Source organism: Vigna unguiculata, chromosome 6 (assembly GCF_004118075.2).
Source record: "Vigna unguiculata cultivar IT97K-499-35 chromosome 6, ASM411807v1, whole genome shotgun sequence".
NCBI lineage: Eukaryota > Viridiplantae > Streptophyta > Magnoliopsida > Fabales > Fabaceae > Vigna > Vigna unguiculata.
Window position 1 is genome coordinate 34,253,182 of NC_040284.1, and position 20,872 is coordinate 34,274,053.

Consider the following 20,872-nt stretch of genomic DNA (forward strand, 5'->3'; position numbering starts at 1 on the left):
TCCATATTATAACCGATTAACAACGAGATTAATGTAATGGATATGAAGGACTGTGACTATTTTTTTTTTATTTTATCATTCTACGTATTAAAACGGGTGCATTCTGTCTTTAAATTATACATACGGATGCACATTAGACCATAGTTAGAACTAAAAAAGATTATAAGATAACTTAAAAATGAAATGACTTTGTAATTCAATCCCAAATTATATGAATGTATGGTTGTACGATATAACTTATCATTTTTTTACAAACATTCATCTCAATTGATAATCCTTGTGTGTATACAGTGCATATATGGTTGAAAAAAATTATATAATTCCATAGCACGCTATCTATGGCAGAGGACAGCGTTCACAACCTTGAACAAATGTAAAGCTACATCAGTTGGGTTCAGTTTTGCACTATTATTATATATTTCTCCCGGAGAATTCTTATAATTTCAAAAGTTGAGAAGAAATGCCTTGAACGGATGAATAAAGCAGTTATCTTACTGTGTGTCATTATTTTTACTCCTTTAATGAAAAAAAAAAAAGGCTCGTTCATGGGGTGGAGTATGTCTTGACCCTTCTTTTCTGCACAATGAGAGCTGCAGCAATAATGCTGACGCCACAAGTATTAAAAATATCAAATAACAGTATCGTTTCTCAAAGTACATGAAAATTGCAGTCTTTCCATCGTATTTGTATTATCGCAACTGTCGTTCGTAGTAGTGGTACTTTATTCTTCTAGAAGTGACTAATTAAATGCTCCTGCAAATTAGTTAATTAAAAAGGGCGAAGGAATTTCAGTCCTCCAAAATGTTTTAAGCTCAACACGCATAATAAATTACAAACTATTACAGTTATTACAATGGTTCAATTGAGAAATGCAACTTTGCTTCATAAAATCAAATCTTAACAACAGATTCACTAAGCACTAGTTGAGAATAATAATTGTGCGGTCGAACAACTTGAATACCATGACTTCATAGTTCACATTTCAGTTCATCAAACTATACAAAATACCGTTAGCAAACTCAATAATAACTGAATCGACCATCCTTGAACAGCAATGACATATATATATCATGTCACAATAATGAAAGACACTCCATTTGTTTATTTAGTTTCAGTCAATACCATGCATATAGAGAGAGATGCTTGCAACACTCTTATATGCATGTATGTAAATTTAATAATGTGATAAATGCAAAATAACTAAAAAATTAAAAGGTATTGAACTAAGTGTACGCTACTAAGTAGCAGCTGCAAATTAGTTAATACTATAACTAAGCAAAACGACATTCAAAAGTTGTTGCGGTTAATACGCCAAAGAATGGACGTCAAATTAAATCTGGCGTAAACCATCTATCATCCCAGTCCCAGCAAGCTTCTTCTTGAGGAGACTCAGCACAAGGGTGTTTCTGGTGAGTTATCAGTGAAAAGACCATCACAAAGTCTAAGAAATCAGATGCTAATAACTTGACTTTAGAAAAATGTATGATCCACCGTTAAATTTCCGGGTGGGTCATCTTCCTGTCTTGGCTCGTTTCATTCCAGTACTGTTGAAAGGTGACATGCTAGGACTCATGCTTGGGCTCATGCTTGGACTTTCCTCTCTCAAAGTACCATTAAGCATAGCCAACTCCCTCAACTGTTGCTTCTTATAGTGATCAAGGGATTCATCCTGGCGGGTTTAAAAAGATTAGCAAGATACCAAGAAAAAGAAGGCACAATTAGTGCAATAACTACAATAATATAACTATACCACAGGCTTCAAAAGATTTTCTAGAATTGCCACTGCATGATCCAGGCGAGAATTAATTATATCCTCCGGAAACTCCGCCTCCACCAACACATGCAATGGCTCTTTAAGGTGCTCATATCCGGGCTTATCTTTAAGCTTTTCTTCCTACAAAGAAAATATAGGGAAATTGGAATACATAATACAAATGTGACGATCAAACTTACTATAGTATGAGTAATGAGAAATCCAAAAAATATTTTTAGAAATTGTATAAGTTTGGGAAAGAAAGTTAATTACAAAGTACCAAGGGGAAGCTAGCTACACTAGAGTTGGATGAGAGCCAGTTGAGTCTTGAGAAATGTTGTTAAAAGTAATGTTTAATGTTCACCGCATCAGATTATGCATATCAGTGGGGGAAATAGAAAGTTTACTTACACATACCAACTTTACCTTAATAGAATCCTTTACCGAGCCACAGCCTCTGATGTAAACCCTACATTCAGTCATGGCTTCCACTCTTTTCAATGAGTTCCCTCGAGGTCCCAGAATTCGGCCAACAAAATTATACTGCTGAGATTTGAGTCTAAAAGCTATTACATTTGAAAAACAAAACCTGATATAAACTGGAGTGAAATAACAAGGATTTGACTTACATTTGGATATTTGTCTACAGGAACATCAAGCCTGATAACTCTCTTCACAACAGGAGTAGATGGAACTCCTTGTGTCCCAGGCCAACCCATTGGTGGCGCTTGAAAGGATGCCATCCTTTGGAGATTTGCTTTGTCCTGCAAGAAGGATTTCGTATTTAGATCTCTCTTTATAACCAGAAGCTGTTATAACAACCCAAACTCCTTGACACCAAGTTTTCTCACAGTTCAAAAGAAATCTTTACATAAATTGCCCACCTATGAGCATTTTCATTTTTCAAAATGTAAATGCTAAAAGCATCAATGATTTTAAAATTCCAGTGAGCCAAAATCTGGAGATAAAAAGCAATCAAGAATTCACCGTAATAGGGCTGAAGAGCTGATGGGCAAGCATACGGACTGGTCCAAAACATGTTAAGGTATATAACAACATTTGCCTCTAAGACAGGTTAAATCTAGAGTATATGTAATGCCCCAAACTTCCATTAAACTGGACAATTTCGGAGATGAAATATTCTAAAAAATCAACTCAAAATTAGTGGCATTCCAATGCAGGAAAGATAATCTTTCGTATACCTGCCTCTATGTGTAAAACAATCCTTTAAAATACAATGACACAATTACGAAATACAAGGTTAACAAGTCCAAAAAAGTCGTCCTAAGACACATTAGACACCAAATGAGTTCACTATATGGAAGATAGACACAATGCAAATCATCATGGTTGAAAAAAATATAGATATAACAAAAAAAAAACAGATAGAGGTTTGAGTGACCTCTATTGGCAAAGCAGGCCATCCCTCCAACTCCATTGGTCTAGTATTTGGATGTTGACCCAAGGGCCTGAATGGGCTATCTGGCTCGAGTCTTTCATGATCGATAAAACCTTGATTAAATCCCGACATGCGTCTGATTTCTGTTACACAAAACAACACAATAAGAATGAAAGAGTAGGAGTAAACGTATACATCAATCAAACAAAAGGTATGCATGCATAAACAAAGAATTAGAAAGAGAAGGAGGTGATGAAAAATCAAAAGGCATGGGAATGATAAACTGGAATGGCGCATACCTTGAGTCAAAAGCTTGGTACATTGGGGAAGAATTTGTACAAAAGGCACAAGTTTTTGCCTCTCAGCGAGTAGTTCAGCGAAATATCTGAAAATTATTAGATTAGGAGGAGGGAGTTGAGTTGGGCGGAGAGATTGTAATGCGAGAAGGAAGAAGTGAATAATGGAAAAGGAAGTACCTTTCGCGATCTGGAGGAATAGAGGAGGAAGAGGAGCGGACAGGGGACGGTGGAGGAGGAAAATGGAAATAGCATCCATTCCCATTCCCACCGCCATGGATCCTCTCTCCCATCACTCACTCTCTGCAACCGAACCAAACCAAACCTAGTTAATCTACTCTGCAAACACACACACATGAACACAACACGCAGAGACTCACCAAATGAACGAAAAGCAGAGTGAGTGACCGAGTGACTGAGCGAGTGAGTGACTGAGTGAGTGTCTCGCAAACCCCACAGCCACACACCAAATCCCTATACCAAACCACCAAAGCCAGAGAGAGACGGAGACGCAAATAAGAGACGGAACGGAACGGAACCAAACACTATATATATTTTATTGTCTGTGCTAACATGAATTTTATTTTTCTATTTTAAAGTATTTCTTTAAACTAACATTTTATATGTTTTATATATAATATGTAAATACTGAAACTAATAAAAAAAACTTCAAGATATTTTTTACATGTACGTCTGAGTATGCAGATATTCATTTTTAAATAATTATACGCATTTTACATTCTAATTACTACATTTAATAAATATATAATTTTCTTAGATATAAAATCATTGATAACAGTTTATATTTAATACTTGAAATAATTACTTTTCGGGTAGTGTGCTGTTATGCATGTAGGTCTAGATTAAGAAAAGGTCAAGCATTTGATAAATGTATATTTAATTATTAATTTTAATAACTACATTATATTCAATAAATGTAATATTTAATACTCTGTGAAGAAAATTGTTTTTATTTAATACTACACTGATGGCATTAAGTATTATATTAAATATTTGACTTTTGGTTTCAGAAAAAATTCTTTTATTATTTTCTTTCTTATTTATTGAATATTCAAATTTGTTATACTTTTTAATCCAGTTTTCTTATTTAATTTTTTTATTAATCTAGTAACATGATCATTATCTCATAAAATGGTATTTTTGTTAATCCATGTATTAGGAAATTAAAAAATGTGAGGTATTGTGGATGAATAACTCATTATTTTTATTAAAAATATGTTGGATAATAAAAACTAAATAATATTAACAATTTTTGTTGGTTGTGAATAGGGATGTCAAAAATATATATATCCGCGAGTATCCGCGGATAAAACCCGCAATGGGTAAAAAATGGATACCCGCTACCCTGAGTACGGGTATTTTTGATACCCGCATGTTAACGGGGCGGGTATGAGTATCATAGTATTTGTACCCGTGGATACTCGTACCCGTTAAATTTTAATTCACAAAAATACCTTTATATATATATATATATATATATATATATATATATATATATATTAGTAAAAAACACTCTGACATAATCTTTTCTAAGCTGCACATCTTGTCTTGTCTTCTATTTTTATTTTTCCAGCTTCAAGTATTGGTGCATTGTCTTCTTCCGAATACACTTCTTGACATTCTCTCTTTCTCTTCTTTGAAATTTGGCATATACATCAAACTTTATATAGACAGTGACGTTTATGATATGCTTGTTGTCAGATGATGAAATCAAAATAAGAATATTTGGTACATGATAGTTGAGGTTTATTATTTGACTAATTTTCAGGAATCAATCGGAGAAAGTGAGCTCGTTGATCAAAACACTAATTAAAGAATTTTCATTGTGTTCAACGTCATTCTATATTTATTTTTATAATTATTTGGATTTGTATGGACTTGAGTTTGTGAACTTTATTTAAAATTTATGACAGTGATGTATTTTATTTTATTTTATTTGAATTTATGATTAAATATTTATTTTTTAAATAATTTTGTAAATACCTGCGGATACCCGTGGATATGGAAAAAAAAGACGGGTATCCGCATAACGAATACCCGACGGATATGGATACGGGTACGAGACGGATATTTATCCAACAAATAAGGTATGGGGGAGTTGCTATCCATACCCTACCCGCCTCGTTGATATCCCTAACTGTCACATTTAAAAGTATAATGATATTGTAATTCAATACGCTTTTAACTAAAGTAATCAAAGTATATCGATGTTGAAAAGCATAATTATCTCATTATTTAACATATTTTTAAATTTTTAATCATATTATCATATTATATTAAATATGAAATATCACATTTTTAATATATAGGAAAAACATACTAACTAATATAACAATCACATTATTCATCTAACACGAAAAAATAAATAAAAATTCAATTAAAAAGTGTACAACTTTTAGGTATTAATGAATAAAATAATAATAATAGAGACGAAGAAGAAAAACTTCCTCATATTTACCAGATAATGATATTTTTAATTTTTTTCTTGACCCAAACTAGTCAAAATGTTATTGTTTTAAACGATTAAATTTAAAGGTTATCATTAATATAACTGTGTAGACAAAATCATTTAAACTATGTAAACAAAAAACAATTAAGCTTGTTTTTTATAGTTCTGTTTCGCGAAATAAAGTTTTGATAAGTGAAATTTGACCCGTAAGCATCAATTCTACTCGAACACAGCTTACACGGCTAAAATTTGTATCAGTTAGATTTTATTTCATAATTAAATCCTTCATGATTTCTATTTATGACTGATGGATCATTACTTCAATTTATAGATAACATATATGTGTTCTATTTGTATTTGATATTTTATTAATTTTATATTTAATTTATACAATTGTAAAATCTTTATAGTAAAAAACAATTTCTATTTTTTTATATTAATAATTTTGATAAATATAATTTTAATTTGAATTTATACAATAATAATATATTTATCATATTTTTAAAAATTATTGAATATTTATATGAACGTATCCTAATCTTATCCTAATATTTATCATATATTATATATTATATATATATATATATTATATAATTATTGAATATTTATATGAACGTATCCTAATCTTATCCTAATATTTATCATATATTATATATTATATATATATATATATTATTATATATATATATATATTATATATATATATATATATGTTGCCAGTGAGTTTGTTTTTAGTTTTGGTTCTCATGTGTTAACCAAATATCGTTTTTCTAGAGAATGTTGATGCACTCATTATAACACAAAATTGGTTGCATGATTTTGAACTAACAGGTAACATTATTGTTAGTCCTGTAAAATTAATTTAATTATTTAATACTTAATTTTTTAATATAATATTATTAGTTAACATTATTTTTGTCTTGTTTTGTTGTAGATGAGAATAAAGAAGATGCTTCAAGAGATGAAAATGTTGTGGATTTATCCATTCAAGATTCTAATACTATAGTTTGATAAGTGACAATGATGATTTGATGTTAGATAGTAATTTATATTTTTTTGATTTTGGTTTGTATTTGGAGTTTAACATAATTTGAGATTTTATTTAGATTGTATTGAAGTTTATTTAGAGTTTAATCGGAATTATAATTTAGTTTTCTTGAGATTGAAGAAAAAAATTTGTGTGTTTTTTTTAATTAAGTGAGTCACTGAGCCAACATGTTTAACCCGTCAATCTATAATGAGTCGGGTCGGGTTCTAATTTTATTAGTTCACTAATAAGTGAGCCGGGTTGGATTGACCCACTAAGTGGTCAACCCATCGCGAGCCGAGTTGGATTGGGTCAACTCGGGTCGGATAACCCGTTTTGACAGCTCTACTTATATTAGATAGTATTATAATTATAAATAATTTATTATTTTCTAAAAACTTGTGAAACGAGCATATAATTAGATTGTATACTAACTGAAATAATTTTTTGAAAAACATTTATGTTTTAATTTAATATTAAAATGATGTTATTCGAAAATACAGGAGGCATTATTCTTTTAAACTTCGAAGAGGGCACCCGAAGTCAGAAGTAGAAACTCAAAACGCAACCGTATATGGTTTTAAATTAATTTGACACGCACGCACTCCAGGCAACTCAACTCAACTCGCAATTTCCTTCCAAACGCACGCAAAGCAAACCCTTCCTCTCTTTCTGGTTGTTTTCTTTATGAGTGCATGGCAATTTGGGGGTTTTCTTTGGAATTAGGGCATATACTTGCTGTGTTGATCCTCTCAATCTGAAACAGTGGAGAAGATGTAATCCTACCGAGATTGTCGTTCGCGCACTCGTTGATCGGTTGATTGATTGATTAATTGATAGAGAAGTGGTAACTGTAACTGTAAGTGTGTGTAGTGAGGATAGGGTTTTGGCATGAAGGGTGCGTTGGATCGGACGAAGGTGGTGCTGCGTCACTTGCCGCCCTCTCTTTCTGAGGCCGCGCTTTTGGCCCAAATTGATGCCGCCTTCGCTGACCGCTACAACTGGCTCTCTTTCCGTCCTGGCAAAATCAGGTGACATTAATTTCTAGCCCTCCATTCGCATTCTGCTTCGTGTTTTCTTCATATATACTTCATTGCTTGCTGCTTTTTATTACAGTAGTCAATTGACCGTGCCTAGGCTTGGCCAGGCTAGGCTAGGGTACGTATGGTTTTGCCTACCAGATTCTATATAATTGTTATAATAGCATAAACTATGTATTAAATTTGTTTTTTCTACTGGGAATATCATTTGACTGGTAGTTATTATTATGATTATAACTGAACATCTGTAATGCGAATTGGGCGTCGATGTTTACAATTTAGATACTCTGTTTCATAATATCTTAAGGAAAACCTTTTGACTTTATGTTATACTTTTTTTAAATGGATTTTTCAGCCAGAAGCATATATCATATTCTAGAGCCTACATTGACTTCAAGAGGCCAGATGACGTTATACTGTTTGCGGAGTTCTTTAATGGACACGTCTTTGTGAATGAAAAGGGTAATTAATGAAATCATGTGAAGTGGTTTACTAGGCATGCATAAGATCTTGCTGAAGCTGTTATCTTTGTCGTTCTTGCAATCAATGTTCGAATTTGGCCAATGCCACGGTTTGGTTTTTGTCGCCCTCTAGTTCAGTATTCAATACATCAGGAAATAGACTTGTTTCCATGTAGGTTTTTCATGGCAAGCAATCTATGTTTTTACTCTTTGGAATATCAAGACTTTATTTCACAAGTGTATTTTATGCATTTTACATATGTTGTGCATGAAACAATGAGAATTGGATAATAGATACTGAATGTAGTTCTCTGTTTCACATTTGTTGCTTTCTAGGATCTCAGTTCAAAGTTATTGTTGAATATGCTCCTTCCCAACGCGTTCCAAGACAGTGGTCTAAAAAGGATGGTCGTGATGGGACCATATATAAAGGTACCACTTGGTTTAAGTAAATTGTAGTGGATATGTTTATCTCAATAGGCATTATATGCATCTCAATAAATTATAGTCTTTTCCTTTTTGATAAATATATGCCTTTTCATGATGAACATCTAGATTCTGAGTATATGGAGTTTCTTGAACTACTTTCCAAGCCTGTTGAGAATCTTCCCAGCGCTGAGATACAATTGGAGAAGAGAGAAGCAGAACGATCTGGTTAGTCAACTAATGCAGAAGATACCCAGTAAATTTTATGTTTGAAAATTTTGAGACCTAAATATACACAAAATGGATACAAAGTACATTTTATGTTTGAAAGTTGAGACTTAAAACCATATACACAGTAAATTTTAAGTTTGAAAGTTTTAGGACTTAAAACCATGCATACAAATAATGGGCACAAAATACTATTTTCCCCCATTTGTTACTTACTGGGTTTACGTGCTTTACCAGGTGCTGCAAAAGATATTCCTATAAGTACACCACTGATGGATTTTGTGCGCCAGAAAAGAGCTGCCAAGGGACCTCGGGTATTTTTTTGTTTGTGAACAACTTTTGAAATCTCAAAGCTTATTTAATTGTCCCTTGTCATTATATTAGCTTTATGAGAGCATTTGTGCTGATGAGAGCAAATCCCTTGTAAATATCCTTATCCTGTTTTGTCTATTAGCACGTTGCTGGTATCTTTGCTTATCTAATGTGCATGATGTGTGTGCAGAGGTCGTTATCCAATGGCAAAGTGAGTAGAAGAGGCACTTCATCAAATGGGAGTCCTAGTTCTGGCACATCAAGACGAGGTTCCGGAAAGAAGAGGGTTTCTGCTACTATGGTATTGTTCATTTTTTGAAGAGGAAAGTTAAATATAGTTAAGTATTAGCATGGTTATTAAAATGGAACCGGCTTGGTATCCTGTTAGGAATGACCTCAAAACCACTTTATAAATAAAGCGGTCTCTAACTAGTAAGACCTGTCTTGAACCGGTGGTTCGGCACAGTTGGTCAGTTCAGCAATACTTAACAACAAGGATGTTCATTGCCTATTTTAGAGCACCAGTAATTTACAGTTAGAAGAGTACCTGATGTGGTGCTTTACTTTCACTCCATTACCACATCCTTCCCTAGGCCCAGTACTGTTGTGGAATATAATCAAACCAACCAAATGTGGGCTTTACTTCTGCTGAGTGCATGCCTCACAATACAAGCTTGTCAATATTGTAAATACCTTTCAATGTCATTCAGATGTTCATACATCAACACACATTAAGGGTAAAATTAAGAGAGATGACCTTAAATCCACAAATATCAATCGAAGACTTGGGTTATGTGTACATGGGACAGCCTACTGAAACAGAACGGCTTATCCAACAAAGTTTTCTTTTACTAAATAACTGTGAGGCAATTATAGAAACCACACTGTTTACTTTATTCCTTACTGTCGTTTTTTTATCAGTGTCAATACTGTTTGTTTGAAAATGTATTGGAATTGTGGATGGATGACTATTAGAATCCAGCGAAATGCAGATATATAAAATCCCTTGTAATTTTTCGGGCCAGCTGATAAAACCATGTCTTTATGTTATTATAATTATTATGATGATGCTTACCGATGCATATTTTCTGGACATAGTATTTTGGTATAACATTGTTACACCAAAGTTTTAAAAATATTATTTAAATACTAAATATTATACTACAATTCGACCATCAAAGCTTGAACTGGTACCCTTAGAGCATCCCTAATAATAGAACTCGTTTTGGGTTCTTAATGCACTTTTTCTGGCTGCCTCACTTCCATATAATATTTAAGAACTTCGGCTACTTTTTGCTCCAATAGAAGAACCTAGCTTGAATTTTGGATTCATCTTATGTGGGTTAATTATGTAATTAAGAACAAGTTTTTATGAGTTTTTGTAGAAGAACAAGGTTTACTTGGCATCCAACTTACCTTTCTCCAATGGAAGAAAAATTAAGACAAGTTCTTGGCTTAAGAGCGCATATAAGAACCACCATTGAAGATGGTACTAGTGTAATAATCAGTTTGGTTTTCAGAACATTGATTGTCCCTTCTTCAAAACAGTAATTTTTTTCTTCAAAACAATAATAATATTCAATTTATCCTTGCTTTTATGTTTTGCTCCTATTATTTTAATTTTAAGAAGAGAAAAAGAAAAGATGCAACATAATAATAATAATAATGATTATATACTTTTCAAAACAGCATAGTATTTGATACTTTTGTCGTCAGAGTTGAACACTTTGCTCTTACTCGTGTGTTTTAACATTCCTAACTCTTGCTTTCATGATGCTCAGTATGTTGCCAGGCACCCAGGGAAAAATGCTACTATGAAAGACAGATCAATTTATACTTTGGTTCCTAGCCAAGGTGATCAGCATATTTCAAGTAAAGCTTCAAATATGGCCTCTTCAGATGGAAAACAAACCCTTGATGAGAATGGTAGTGTTGATGTTTTGTTCAAAATTTCATGTGTTATTTTTTTATTCTTTGGGTTTTATTTTATGATGTAGATGCAACATTTAAATATACACTTTTGGTTTACTTTATTTTCTTTACACTTTTGTCCATTTTATCAGGAGTTTCTGGAAATAATGATGCTGGAAAAAAAAGAGTACTGCTTCGTAAAGGGAAAGAAAGAGAGATAATTGCTGTAAGCTTATGATTTATATCTTCACAATTCTATTTTATTTGCAATCTATGTATGTTGCACATGTTGTGTTAAAGATTTTGTATGGAATCTCTTAGTGTAGTTTACTATTTACTTGGTGTGAGAAGTTGGTGTATTTCTGATGGTTGATATGTACTGATGCACAACACTCACTTAAGCTGATTGTATTTGTTAATTTTCCTTATTAGATTGATCATTTATCACTTTCTTACCTCACTCCTCTTATGTCCCTTTTTCATGAACATTTTGTTTCTTTATTCTGGTGTTTTCAATGTTGTTGACTTGTTGGTGCTGCCATCTTGTCCATCAATTGATTTTCTGGTGAGATTAATACTTAAATCATCCTATTGGTGAGTGGAGGGACAATCAGAGAGATCAATATCTAATAATATGCTATTGGCTATCAATTTACAATCTTCATAATAAATGTGAAGGTCAGCGTGCTTTAGAGAAGCACTATGAAAGAAGTGAAGGTATAATTATGCAATTGATTTAATACGAATAATACTACTCGCTAATGTGGTTGATTCCTAGGATTTGTTTTATGTAATATGCTGCCTTATTATTGTTTGATGAATCAATAGTTCGCTATAATTTGGATGTGGATTGTATTTTAGGTCATTGCCAGTGTCATTGGTGGATCATGTTTATAACTACTATTCTGCTAAGAGTTTATTTCGTTTTTGTTTGTTTTTATTATGCAGGTATCTGATTTAGATAGCATGTCACAGCATCACAATATAACATCTTCAGCTAAAGAAATTCTTGGTGCAACAGTTTTGAAGCAGAATCAGAGGCATGAAGGTAGCGGAAGGATTATCAGAAGTATACTCTCAAAAAAGGAGTTGCGTCAAAGCCAATCTTCCAGGGCACTCTCTGAGCAGCAAATCCAAAAATCTAATCTAGGAAAAGAAAAACAATCCCCTCGGCCCATACACGTGCAACTAATTCTGAAGGGCATGAATGGTACATCAGAGAATAAGATTGGTGTGCATGATTCACATGTATCTAGCGAGAGGCAGGATAGGCATACTAGGCATAAAGATAGACCAGATCGTGGTGTTTGGACAAGTTCCAATGGAGCTGATGAGTCTTTCTCATCTGCTGCTTCCTCACAAGTAGATCCTTTCGAAGGTACATGTTTTATTCTAAAGCTATGATTTTGTTTTTGGCAATTGCTAATTATCCTTTATATGATGTAAAAAGGGAAGAAATTGAAAAGCATTTATGCCCTGTTTGTATGTAGTAGGAGAAAGTTAAGAAGTGTCAAAATGGCACAAAAATTAATATGGATTTGATAGAAAAAACAAAAGGAGCTAGATATCATAATAACAATGGAAAATATGGAAATGCAGAAACAGAAGGGGTGAAATCTCTTCGCAATTCTAGAGGCCTTGTATATCCCTATTTTCCAACTAATTCCAGCCGTCCACTTCCCTTGATACCTGTTTACAGCTGCTCTTACGTCCCAGTACCCATGCCTTCCATCTCAACTGTTAGTTCCCACCCCCACCTAGAGATTCCTGTTCCTCTGATTTCTAACCTGTGCGATACCACTCTTTTCCTTCTTTCACTGACTCTAGTTATTTGAGGGGTTCTATGATGCACATGATATAACTTGTGGTAAAATTGGTACATCTTCACAAGTTGATTTTTTTCACTTATATGAATCAGGAAGAAGTGCAGATTTGAAACATGACATGCCAAATGCAAGAAGTGGGGAGGTAAAATCTCTTGGAGGTGTCCGTACCAGTCATTCATCAGAAAATGGTTGGTTTCTAGCTTTGAAAAACAAAATCTTAAGACATTTTTATGCTTTCATTCAGGGTGGTTTTTACTTAAGAATTTACTTATTGCTCCTATTAAGGCTTCAAGCATTTTGGTCGCCGCGGACCAACACATGGGGTAAAGGATGTTGATAGCTATTCAGTTTCAAGTGAAGGGAAGCATCCTAGAAGATCTGGTACCACTGCTTATGGTTCCAACGAGGTACCTAAATTTGATTTCTCCATGGGGAGGATACAAATCATACTCTTTTCTGGTTCAGTAGTTGATTAAGATTTCTTTTCTAAATTGCAGAAACAAGTTTGGGTTCAAAAAGCAAGTTCTGGTACCTAGAGTATTTTTTATTGGTGAGACAAATTCCCTTTATCAAGGCTGTTGTTGCATAGAGCATATGCTTGTTGATTAGCCAATCATAAGAGTCACCTAGTTCGTATTTTTTCAGTTTTTAGATTTCTCTTGGTCTGGCATTATAGAATATTATTTGAGTTGATATTATTGTAGAGCTACTACTCATCATTGCTTTCCTGTGATGTTTACTATCACAAACAATTTTCTCTTCAATATGTTGCTATTTACATTGAGAGTAAACCTTGGCACAAAGATTAAGTTGTGTCTGGGTCACCAATAGGTCAGGGGTTGAATTCAAGAAAAGCCTCTTTATATATGCATGGGGTAAGGCTGTGTACAATGATCCTTCCCTGTACCTTCGCATAGCAAAGAGTCTTCAGGAACAGGGGTATGATAATTTTAGTTATTCACATTAATATCTTTTTTGTGAAAATTTGTTTGATCTGTAAATTGTTGTTTTATGTTCGTTTGATATAAATATAGGTGGTACATATTTCTGGCTTGATTTTCTTTAATGTGGTTTCGTGGTGTAGCTTCATAAGATTTGGTATATTCATTTTTTTTTTTGTAGTGGGTCCTTCGCTTTGGGACCTTCCCTGGAAGATGCAAATATTTTAAATGATTGGAATATGTTGTTTCCTAACCCAAAATGTAATATTCGTTTTGTTCAAATGCTGATGTTAGTTGAAGAATTTTTTTTCGTTTTGTTCAAATGTTGATGTTAGTTGAAGTTTTTTTTTTTTTTATTTACATGTGTCAAGGTTGATGTTTTTCCCTTGCAGTGGTAAGCTTGCTGACATACAGATTTGGAGCATCCATTTGCTAGCTGCTGGATTCTGTCCCTTTTTAGTTGACAGATTCTTACAAGTAAACGAGTGTGTGGTTAAAAAAATTCTTTTACAATACAAGAGAGGAGAGTACCATGATGCATTTGATTTGGCTAAAAATATTCAGACATTACTTCATTGAAGATGGCTCCTAGTAAAAGCGAGATGAGAACAATGGCCTGGTGTCCCAGTTACTAGTTGCTTGTTTGAAGAAATATGGAGATTTGCCAACCGTGGCAAGTTGACCTAGATGACCATAGTCTGGGTTTATACACAGTTAATCTTTGAGTGGATTTAGTGTAAATATAAATCCAGGGTATTGTGTATCTGTTTCCTTAGTTCCTATAAGTACAAACCCCTATTCGAGGTAATGTGTACCTGTGTCCTTAGTTCCTATATCGATTAGAAGTCCGCCAAATACAATTGGGTGCAATTGGGCGCTTGAAATGATCCTGGAAAGTTTTTGGATCATCTTTGCTCACTACTTCGAAGCAACACTCCATGGATGACGTTTCAGCTTCGTGTATTCGGTCTTTGTTGACAATGAAGTTTCTTGTAGAGCTTAGACACTTAAATACCATTGATGGTGTGTTACTAAGGATAAATAAGGGTATTGAGGGAGTCATAAGTGTGTGGATATTGATTTACGTCTAAAATATCATTGTACAGTATGGTGTTGCATTTCTCAGCATAACTCAGCTGTGACATATTACCGGCTCTTGATTATATTGTCAATTATGTGAATTGCTGCCTTCAGCGCAAATGTTTAATTATAATACGCTGTTAAAGTTACGTCCAACCCAGCTGTTGTTCGTCTTTCTGCTGACGCTGAAATCCCCAAGAACTTTGTTCTTGGAAGACTTGGTACCAATTTGGACGAAGTTCTATCTCAGATTAGTCCAACAATTCTGGTGTTCTTGACCTCGCAAAATTGGGACATGATTATTAATCCTTTTGAATTTGAACAGGGTTAGTTTTTTTAACAAATAAATCCAACTGATAAGAGATTTGTTGTATTTAAATGCCTATCAACTCGAATTTTCCTACTGGATTCAAGTAAGGAAGCCAGGAGTAGAATTTGAAATTAACTTGCTTGAAAGTGGGTTTGTGGGTGACATAAGTTATAACTAATATTGGAGAAAGAACATTGTAACCAAAATGAAAGATGAGGGTGATCTAGAGAGTTATCGCTCGGCACGGATGTTAAACTCAAGCTTGTACTTTTCTGATTGGATCTATATTGTTGTTAGTTTGCCCTCTGCTTGGGTTTGGATTGGAAAAGAATATGATAACTATGGCTATAGATTTTTCTTGGTTGCGGTTTCTGTTTTGTCAATTTGTAAGCAGATGGATAGTGTATTGCTTTTAATTGAAAGGAGCATTTGCTGCATCTGAAGCAGTGCTAAAAAATTGCCCAGTACGTGATCATCATGGCTGTTGTTTGTTCCCACATTTAAGTTAGACGGTGGATTGAAACCATGTATTTATGAGTTTTAATGTAAGATACCTTTTCTGGGTTCTTGTATATTCATATCATGCACCCAAACCCTTGTTGGATATTTCTACATCAGCAGTGAAATAGAGGAAGCAAAAACAGCGCGAATCTTCATTTGTATCATTGAATTTCTCTTTCATTTAACTAATCTTTCAGTCTTCGGTTTTGGTATTCATGCGCGCACATGCATGTATGTCCCCACTCCCCGCCCTTTCCTCACACATGCATCATCTTTCCTCCTTCCAATGCTTCCCTCTGATTGCATACCACACCAACTTTTCACATATTTGTAAAACTTTCATTCATCCCATGTGTATAGAGCATATAACAGCCCAAGTTTGTGACTTTGATACCTTCAGTAGATCATTGTATATTTACATACTCAAAATTATATATAAACAAGATTATTCAAATATAATATATCTAATATTAAAAAGCGAATAATTGTGATCATATAAGTTTCGTTTCTATTTCTATAATCAAAATAGAACATTATGTAATAAATTTACAAATTTATGCATTTTTTTAATAAAAAATTGTATTTTTAGATATTATCATTGTGTTTAAATCATTTCAAAGAGAAAAAAAAAAACTTCAAATTGAACATTTCACTAATACGTATAATGTGTTATACCTTGTAAAGTCCATTTCTGTTTGTAAAAATCTTTGGGTCTGATTTTATTAGAGGACTTAAAGTCAACCCACTTGTTTTTTCCCAAGGCCCCTTTCACCTACTCACTTCTTTCATTCTGACTTTTTTCAAAAACACTTAACATTCTTTCTTCCCTTTTTAAAGCATAAGGTGTATTAGGGTAGCTGTGAAACTCTCCTCCCAACTAGCGGAACTGTCTTTTCTTCATGTAAGTTGAGCTCAAACTTTCATTTTTCTCCTTTTCCAGCTCTGTGCATTGGTTATGTCATCTTCCTCATCTTTGTTATGTTCATGTTTTTTTTCCAGCCCTTTAGTTGCTTATGGAGTTGTGGTGCTTTTTCTATTAGTTTTTTTTCTCAAGTTTATCTCTCGGTCAAGATAAGGGAAGTTAGAGATTTAAAACCTTTTTTTAGTGTCTTGCATGTTTTTGGTTTTGAATTGTATTTGTTTTAGTTTTGTTTTTTGGGATTTTGGGTTTTTGCATGCTGAAACTAGTGAAAAATCTGCTCTTCTAGCTTAACCGAGAAATTTTAGTTTAAACGACATCAGTCTAGCTTAAACGAAAATTTATGGTTTAAGCGATATCAATCTAGCTTAAGCGAGAATTGCTATAAAATTTTAATTCCTTACTTTAACTTGTGATTGACTGAGTTAATGTTAAAAATATGATGTATGAAGTTATGTATGAATGATGAGACATTTTTTTTGACATGTACTTGATGTGTTTAGCTTAGGATGATAATTATTCTGAGATAACATGTGGAATGTTGATAGTAAAAGAGTTTCAAGGAAAATTCTTGGTGATGGTGTGGTTAGTGTATGTCTAGATAAGGAAGGTATTATGAACTCTAATAATCACTCACACTCACATAGAGCAAAGTGATTATGTGGTGAGAGTGATAGGAGATTCTAGTCTTGGGAGGTGTTTGAGCCTGAGACATATTGGGATTAACCTTGTGATTGATTGAGTGATAACTCCTTATGGGTAGACTCTTTAGAGTTTAGAAATCAACGCAGTTACATACTTCCTTACAATTATATATCAAATGCATAATCCGGATATTGTGTCAATAGTCAATTGGGTGTTTAATGGAGTGAAAACTTTGTGAGATGATGTTTCTTTTCTCCATGTATGTGTTTCTTGAGTGATGTATTTATGTAACTATATTTACGTATAAATGTTTAAAGCTTACCCTTCTTTCTTTTTGTGTTTTGTTTCCTTGTTGTGTTTTTCTTTTTGCAATGATTACCAAATGTTGGTGTGAGCAGATGTGGAAACCCCTGATCATCATCAAGACGACAAAGATGTTGTTGTGTAGTTTAGACATGTTGATTATTACTCTTTTGAGTATCATTTGAAAAATTGATCTTATATAATTCTTTACTCTTTTAAACACTTTTTTGCCAATCTAATTTATGTTTTAAAATATGTTCATGGTATTGTTCTGTGACATAACACTTCTATTTAAAGTATATTTTGAAATTATTGTAATGGTTAAATTCTGATATACTTTCTTTTATTTATTTTATTTTATTATTATATGTAATGTTTTATTTATTAAAATTATTTATTAAACGAGAAGTCACACTTTTATATACATAAACACATTATTTATGGGACGTTAAAGTGTAATTTTTAGGCATTAGTAGTTTGAGTGGCCTCCAGTTTTGAAGTGGAGGAGGATGATGATGAAGAGAATCACTTTTGAAAGTCCTTTTGAAGATTTAGCCAAATACACATGAAGCATGCCGCCGGCAAATGGGAACACTGTGCCTAAAGTGTGCCCTACGCTCCCACACCACAAAATCATTACTTTCAACTCTGCATTTTACTTCACCCTACCTACCTACCTCCTTTGACCCTATAAGCTCTTTCATTCTCTCCACTCTTATACTCTTTTTAACTTTTTATTTCAAACAACGGATTTGAGAAGACTATGTAAAGATTCACAATGAAATACGATAAATTACATATAATTGTTTTATTATATACATATATTGTATTTTTATAATTGATTTTTATTATAATTTTATAATATATAAATATAATTAATAAAATGCAATAGTATAATACAAATGATAAAATATAAATCATTACTATTATTAAAATAAGAAAAATGAAAAGTTTATAACAAAATTATAAAATAATAGTAATATAATTCAAATTATTAAATACTAACAATAATATTATAAACTTGTTGTGGTAATAAAGGTTAAGGTCGTGTTCGTATGTGTAGATGAATTTGAGGGAGAGTGTGAATATGGATTTATGTGAATTTGAATGGATGAATATGTGTTTTTTTGAGTGAATTTAGAAGTTAAAATGAGTAGATTTGGAGATAAATTTTATAAGAGTTAGTGAATGATTTGAGTGATGTGATAGATAAAAAAAAAGTTTTAATAGAAAAAATTTTAAAATTACCAAATTAGCCCTAGTGATAAAAATAAAATTAAATATTTATTAGAAGAGTTAAAAATATTAAAATTTAACAATATTTTAATATATATATATATATATATTTATTATTATTATTATTAATTATTATACATAAATTTAAATAATAATAATTATTATATATTATTATTTTAACAACATTTTAATTATTATACATATTCATATATTTTATTATTAATATTAATTATTATTTATATATAACTAATTATTAAGTTTAAATATATTATCATTTATTATTATACATTATTAAATACATTAAAACATAAATAATAAAAAAAATATTATTATTGAATAAAATAAAATATTAAATCTTAACAAATTTTTTATTACTATTATTAATTATTATAGACATTTATACAAATTTTAGTTTTATTAAATATTATATATATTATTAAAAATAATAATTATATATATATATATATATATATATATTATTTATTACCTCTATTATTAATTTATATATATTATATAATAAATTAATAATAATAAATAATATATATATATATAATATAATATAATATAGTAGTAAATAAATAACTAAAATTATTAATAATTAATAACATACAATAAAATATTTATTGTAAATAAATTAAATAATAGTATATTATGATTAATAATTATATTAGTTGATATATATTTATATAAAATTATAGAGGCTATAGCTGATAAATGTTTACTTATCTACTCAAATCATTGCAAAATAGGTGGGATAAATTTTTGAAAGTTATTCACAAATCTGTCAGCGCTTTCTCTTACAAATCATACCATGCGAACATAATTTTTTTCTAAATCCATCCTCGCAAATCATTATATACAGTATCATCCATCGAAGTGAACAGAGTCTAAGGGTGTGTTCACTTGAAGGGATGGATATGGGAGAGAGTATGAATATGGATTTGTGTAAATTTGGATAAATAAATTTTTGTGTTTTTTTGAGTGAATTTAGAGAGTAAAGTGAGTAGATTTGAAGATAAGTTTTATAAAAGTTAATGAGAGATTTGATTGATGTGATAAATATAATTAATTATAAAAATAGATAAAATTAAGAAATTACCAAAATACCCTTAATAAAAAATAATTTTATAATTTAATATTATAAAAATTATAATTAATTAATACAAATTAAATAAAATATTTAAATAATACAAAATCTTAAAATAAAAAATTAAATATATATTTATATATATTATTAATTATTATATATAAATATATCAATTATTATATTTTAAATAATATTTTAATTATTAATAATTATATATATATAATAAATTATAATAATAAATAATATATATAATAATTAATAAAATAATAATAGTATATTATAATTAATAATTAAAATAAAGGCTTAATTACTGTTTTAGTCCTAGAATTTGTTCTTAAGTCTCAAAAAGGTCCTCTAAAGATCTGGAGTATCAATTGAGTCCTTTAATTTTTAAAAGTGACTCGATTTGGTCCTTTCCGTTTAAATTGAACAAACGCCGTTCACACAGTACTCACATGGCATAATTGAACTGCTACGTGTCAAAGTTTTTAAAACGGGGGTGCAATTGACGTGGCATGAGTTTTAATGAAACCCTAAATTGAGTAGGAAACCCTAAATTGAGAAGGTTTTCTTCCTCCTTCCCCTTTTTTTCGTTGCTGGTGTGAAATCCTGCAGGTGGCGATTTTCGTTGCTGGTGTGAAATCCTGCAGGTGGCGATTTTGTTGTGGTTTGAAGCATGTCACAAGTGAACTCTTGTTGTT

At 31.7% G+C, this 20,872-nt stretch overlaps 2 protein-coding genes across 11 annotated transcripts; one reads left to right on the plus strand and one right to left on the minus strand.

Moving 5' to 3' along the window:
- Positions 1-1,044: 1,044 nt before the first annotated feature.
- On the minus strand, positions 1,045-3,979 carry LOC114186797 (KH domain-containing protein At1g09660/At1g09670). Of its 4 annotated transcripts, none has more exons than XM_028074819.1 (8): positions 3,829-3,979; positions 3,629-3,751; positions 3,452-3,537; positions 3,156-3,295; positions 2,383-2,517; positions 2,180-2,296; positions 1,751-1,894; positions 1,045-1,669 (listed from the first exon to the last, which is right to left on the minus strand). In XM_028074819.1, the coding sequence occupies exons 2-8, from the start codon at positions 3,739-3,741 to the stop codon at positions 1,511-1,513; spliced, it is 894 nt and encodes a 297-aa protein (XP_027930620.1). In that variant the 5' UTR covers positions 3,742-3,751; positions 3,829-3,979; the 3' UTR covers positions 1,045-1,510. The 4 variants fall into 4 exon arrangements, with proteins under 4 accessions (XP_027930620.1, XP_027930618.1, XP_027930619.1 ...); XM_028074817.1 differs by having other exon boundaries at positions 2,171-2,296; XM_028074818.1 differs by having other exon boundaries at positions 2,180-2,299.
- Positions 3,980-7,502: 3,523 nt separating this feature from the next.
- LOC114187755 (regulator of nonsense transcripts UPF3-like) lies at positions 7,503-15,326 on the plus strand. 7 transcript variants are annotated; one of them, XR_003605340.1, is made up of 16 exons: positions 7,503-7,976; positions 8,062-8,103; positions 8,341-8,447; positions 8,783-8,878; positions 9,002-9,100; positions 9,338-9,414; positions 9,603-9,713; positions 11,194-11,338; positions 11,476-11,549; positions 12,272-12,701; positions 13,242-13,337; positions 13,435-13,556; positions 13,647-13,699; positions 13,981-14,088; positions 14,272-14,351; positions 14,483-15,326. XR_003605340.1 is itself a non-coding variant. In XM_028076106.1 (14 exons), exons 1-13 carry the CDS (start codon positions 7,837-7,839, stop codon positions 13,683-13,685), a joined length of 1,578 nt encoding a protein of 525 aa, XP_027931907.1. In that variant the 5' UTR covers positions 7,503-7,836; the 3' UTR covers positions 13,686-13,699; positions 14,483-15,326. The 7 variants fall into 7 exon arrangements, 4 of the variants coding, with proteins under 4 accessions (XP_027931907.1, XP_027931908.1, XP_027931909.1 ...); XR_003605339.1 differs by lacking the exon at positions 14,272-14,351; XR_003605341.1 differs by lacking the exon at positions 13,981-14,088.
- The last annotated feature ends 5,546 nt before the right edge of the window (positions 15,327-20,872 follow it).

What these genes read in the sequence shown, in the direction of transcription:
- LOC114187755 (XM_028076106.1), top strand. Translation starts at nt 7,837, where the DNA reads ATGAAGGGTGCGTTGGATCGGACGAAGGTGGTGCTGCGTCACTTGCCG. An exon ending in CGTCTTTGTGAATGAAAAGG is followed by an intron (nt 8,448 to 8,782) that starts GTAATTAATGAA and finishes GTTGCTTTCTAG; the next exon opens with GATCTCAGTTCAAAGTTATT. An exon ending in CAGTCATTCATCAGAAAATG is followed by an intron (nt 13,338 to 13,434) that starts GTTGGTTTCTAG and finishes GCTCCTATTAAG; the next exon opens with GCTTCAAGCATTTTGGTCGC.
- LOC114186797 (XM_028074816.1), bottom strand. Translation starts at nt 3,741, where the DNA reads ATGGGAGAGAGGATCCATGGCGGTGGGAATGGGAATGGATGCTATTTC. An exon ending in ATTCCTCCAGATCGCGAAAG is followed by an intron (nt 3,538 to 3,628) that starts GTACTTCCTTTT and finishes AATAATTTTCAG; the next exon opens with ATATTTCGCTGAACTACTCG. An exon ending in AAAATCTTTTGAAGCCTGTG is followed by an intron (nt 1,670 to 1,750) that starts GTATAGTTATAT and finishes TAAACCCGCCAG; the next exon opens with GATGAATCCCTTGATCACTA.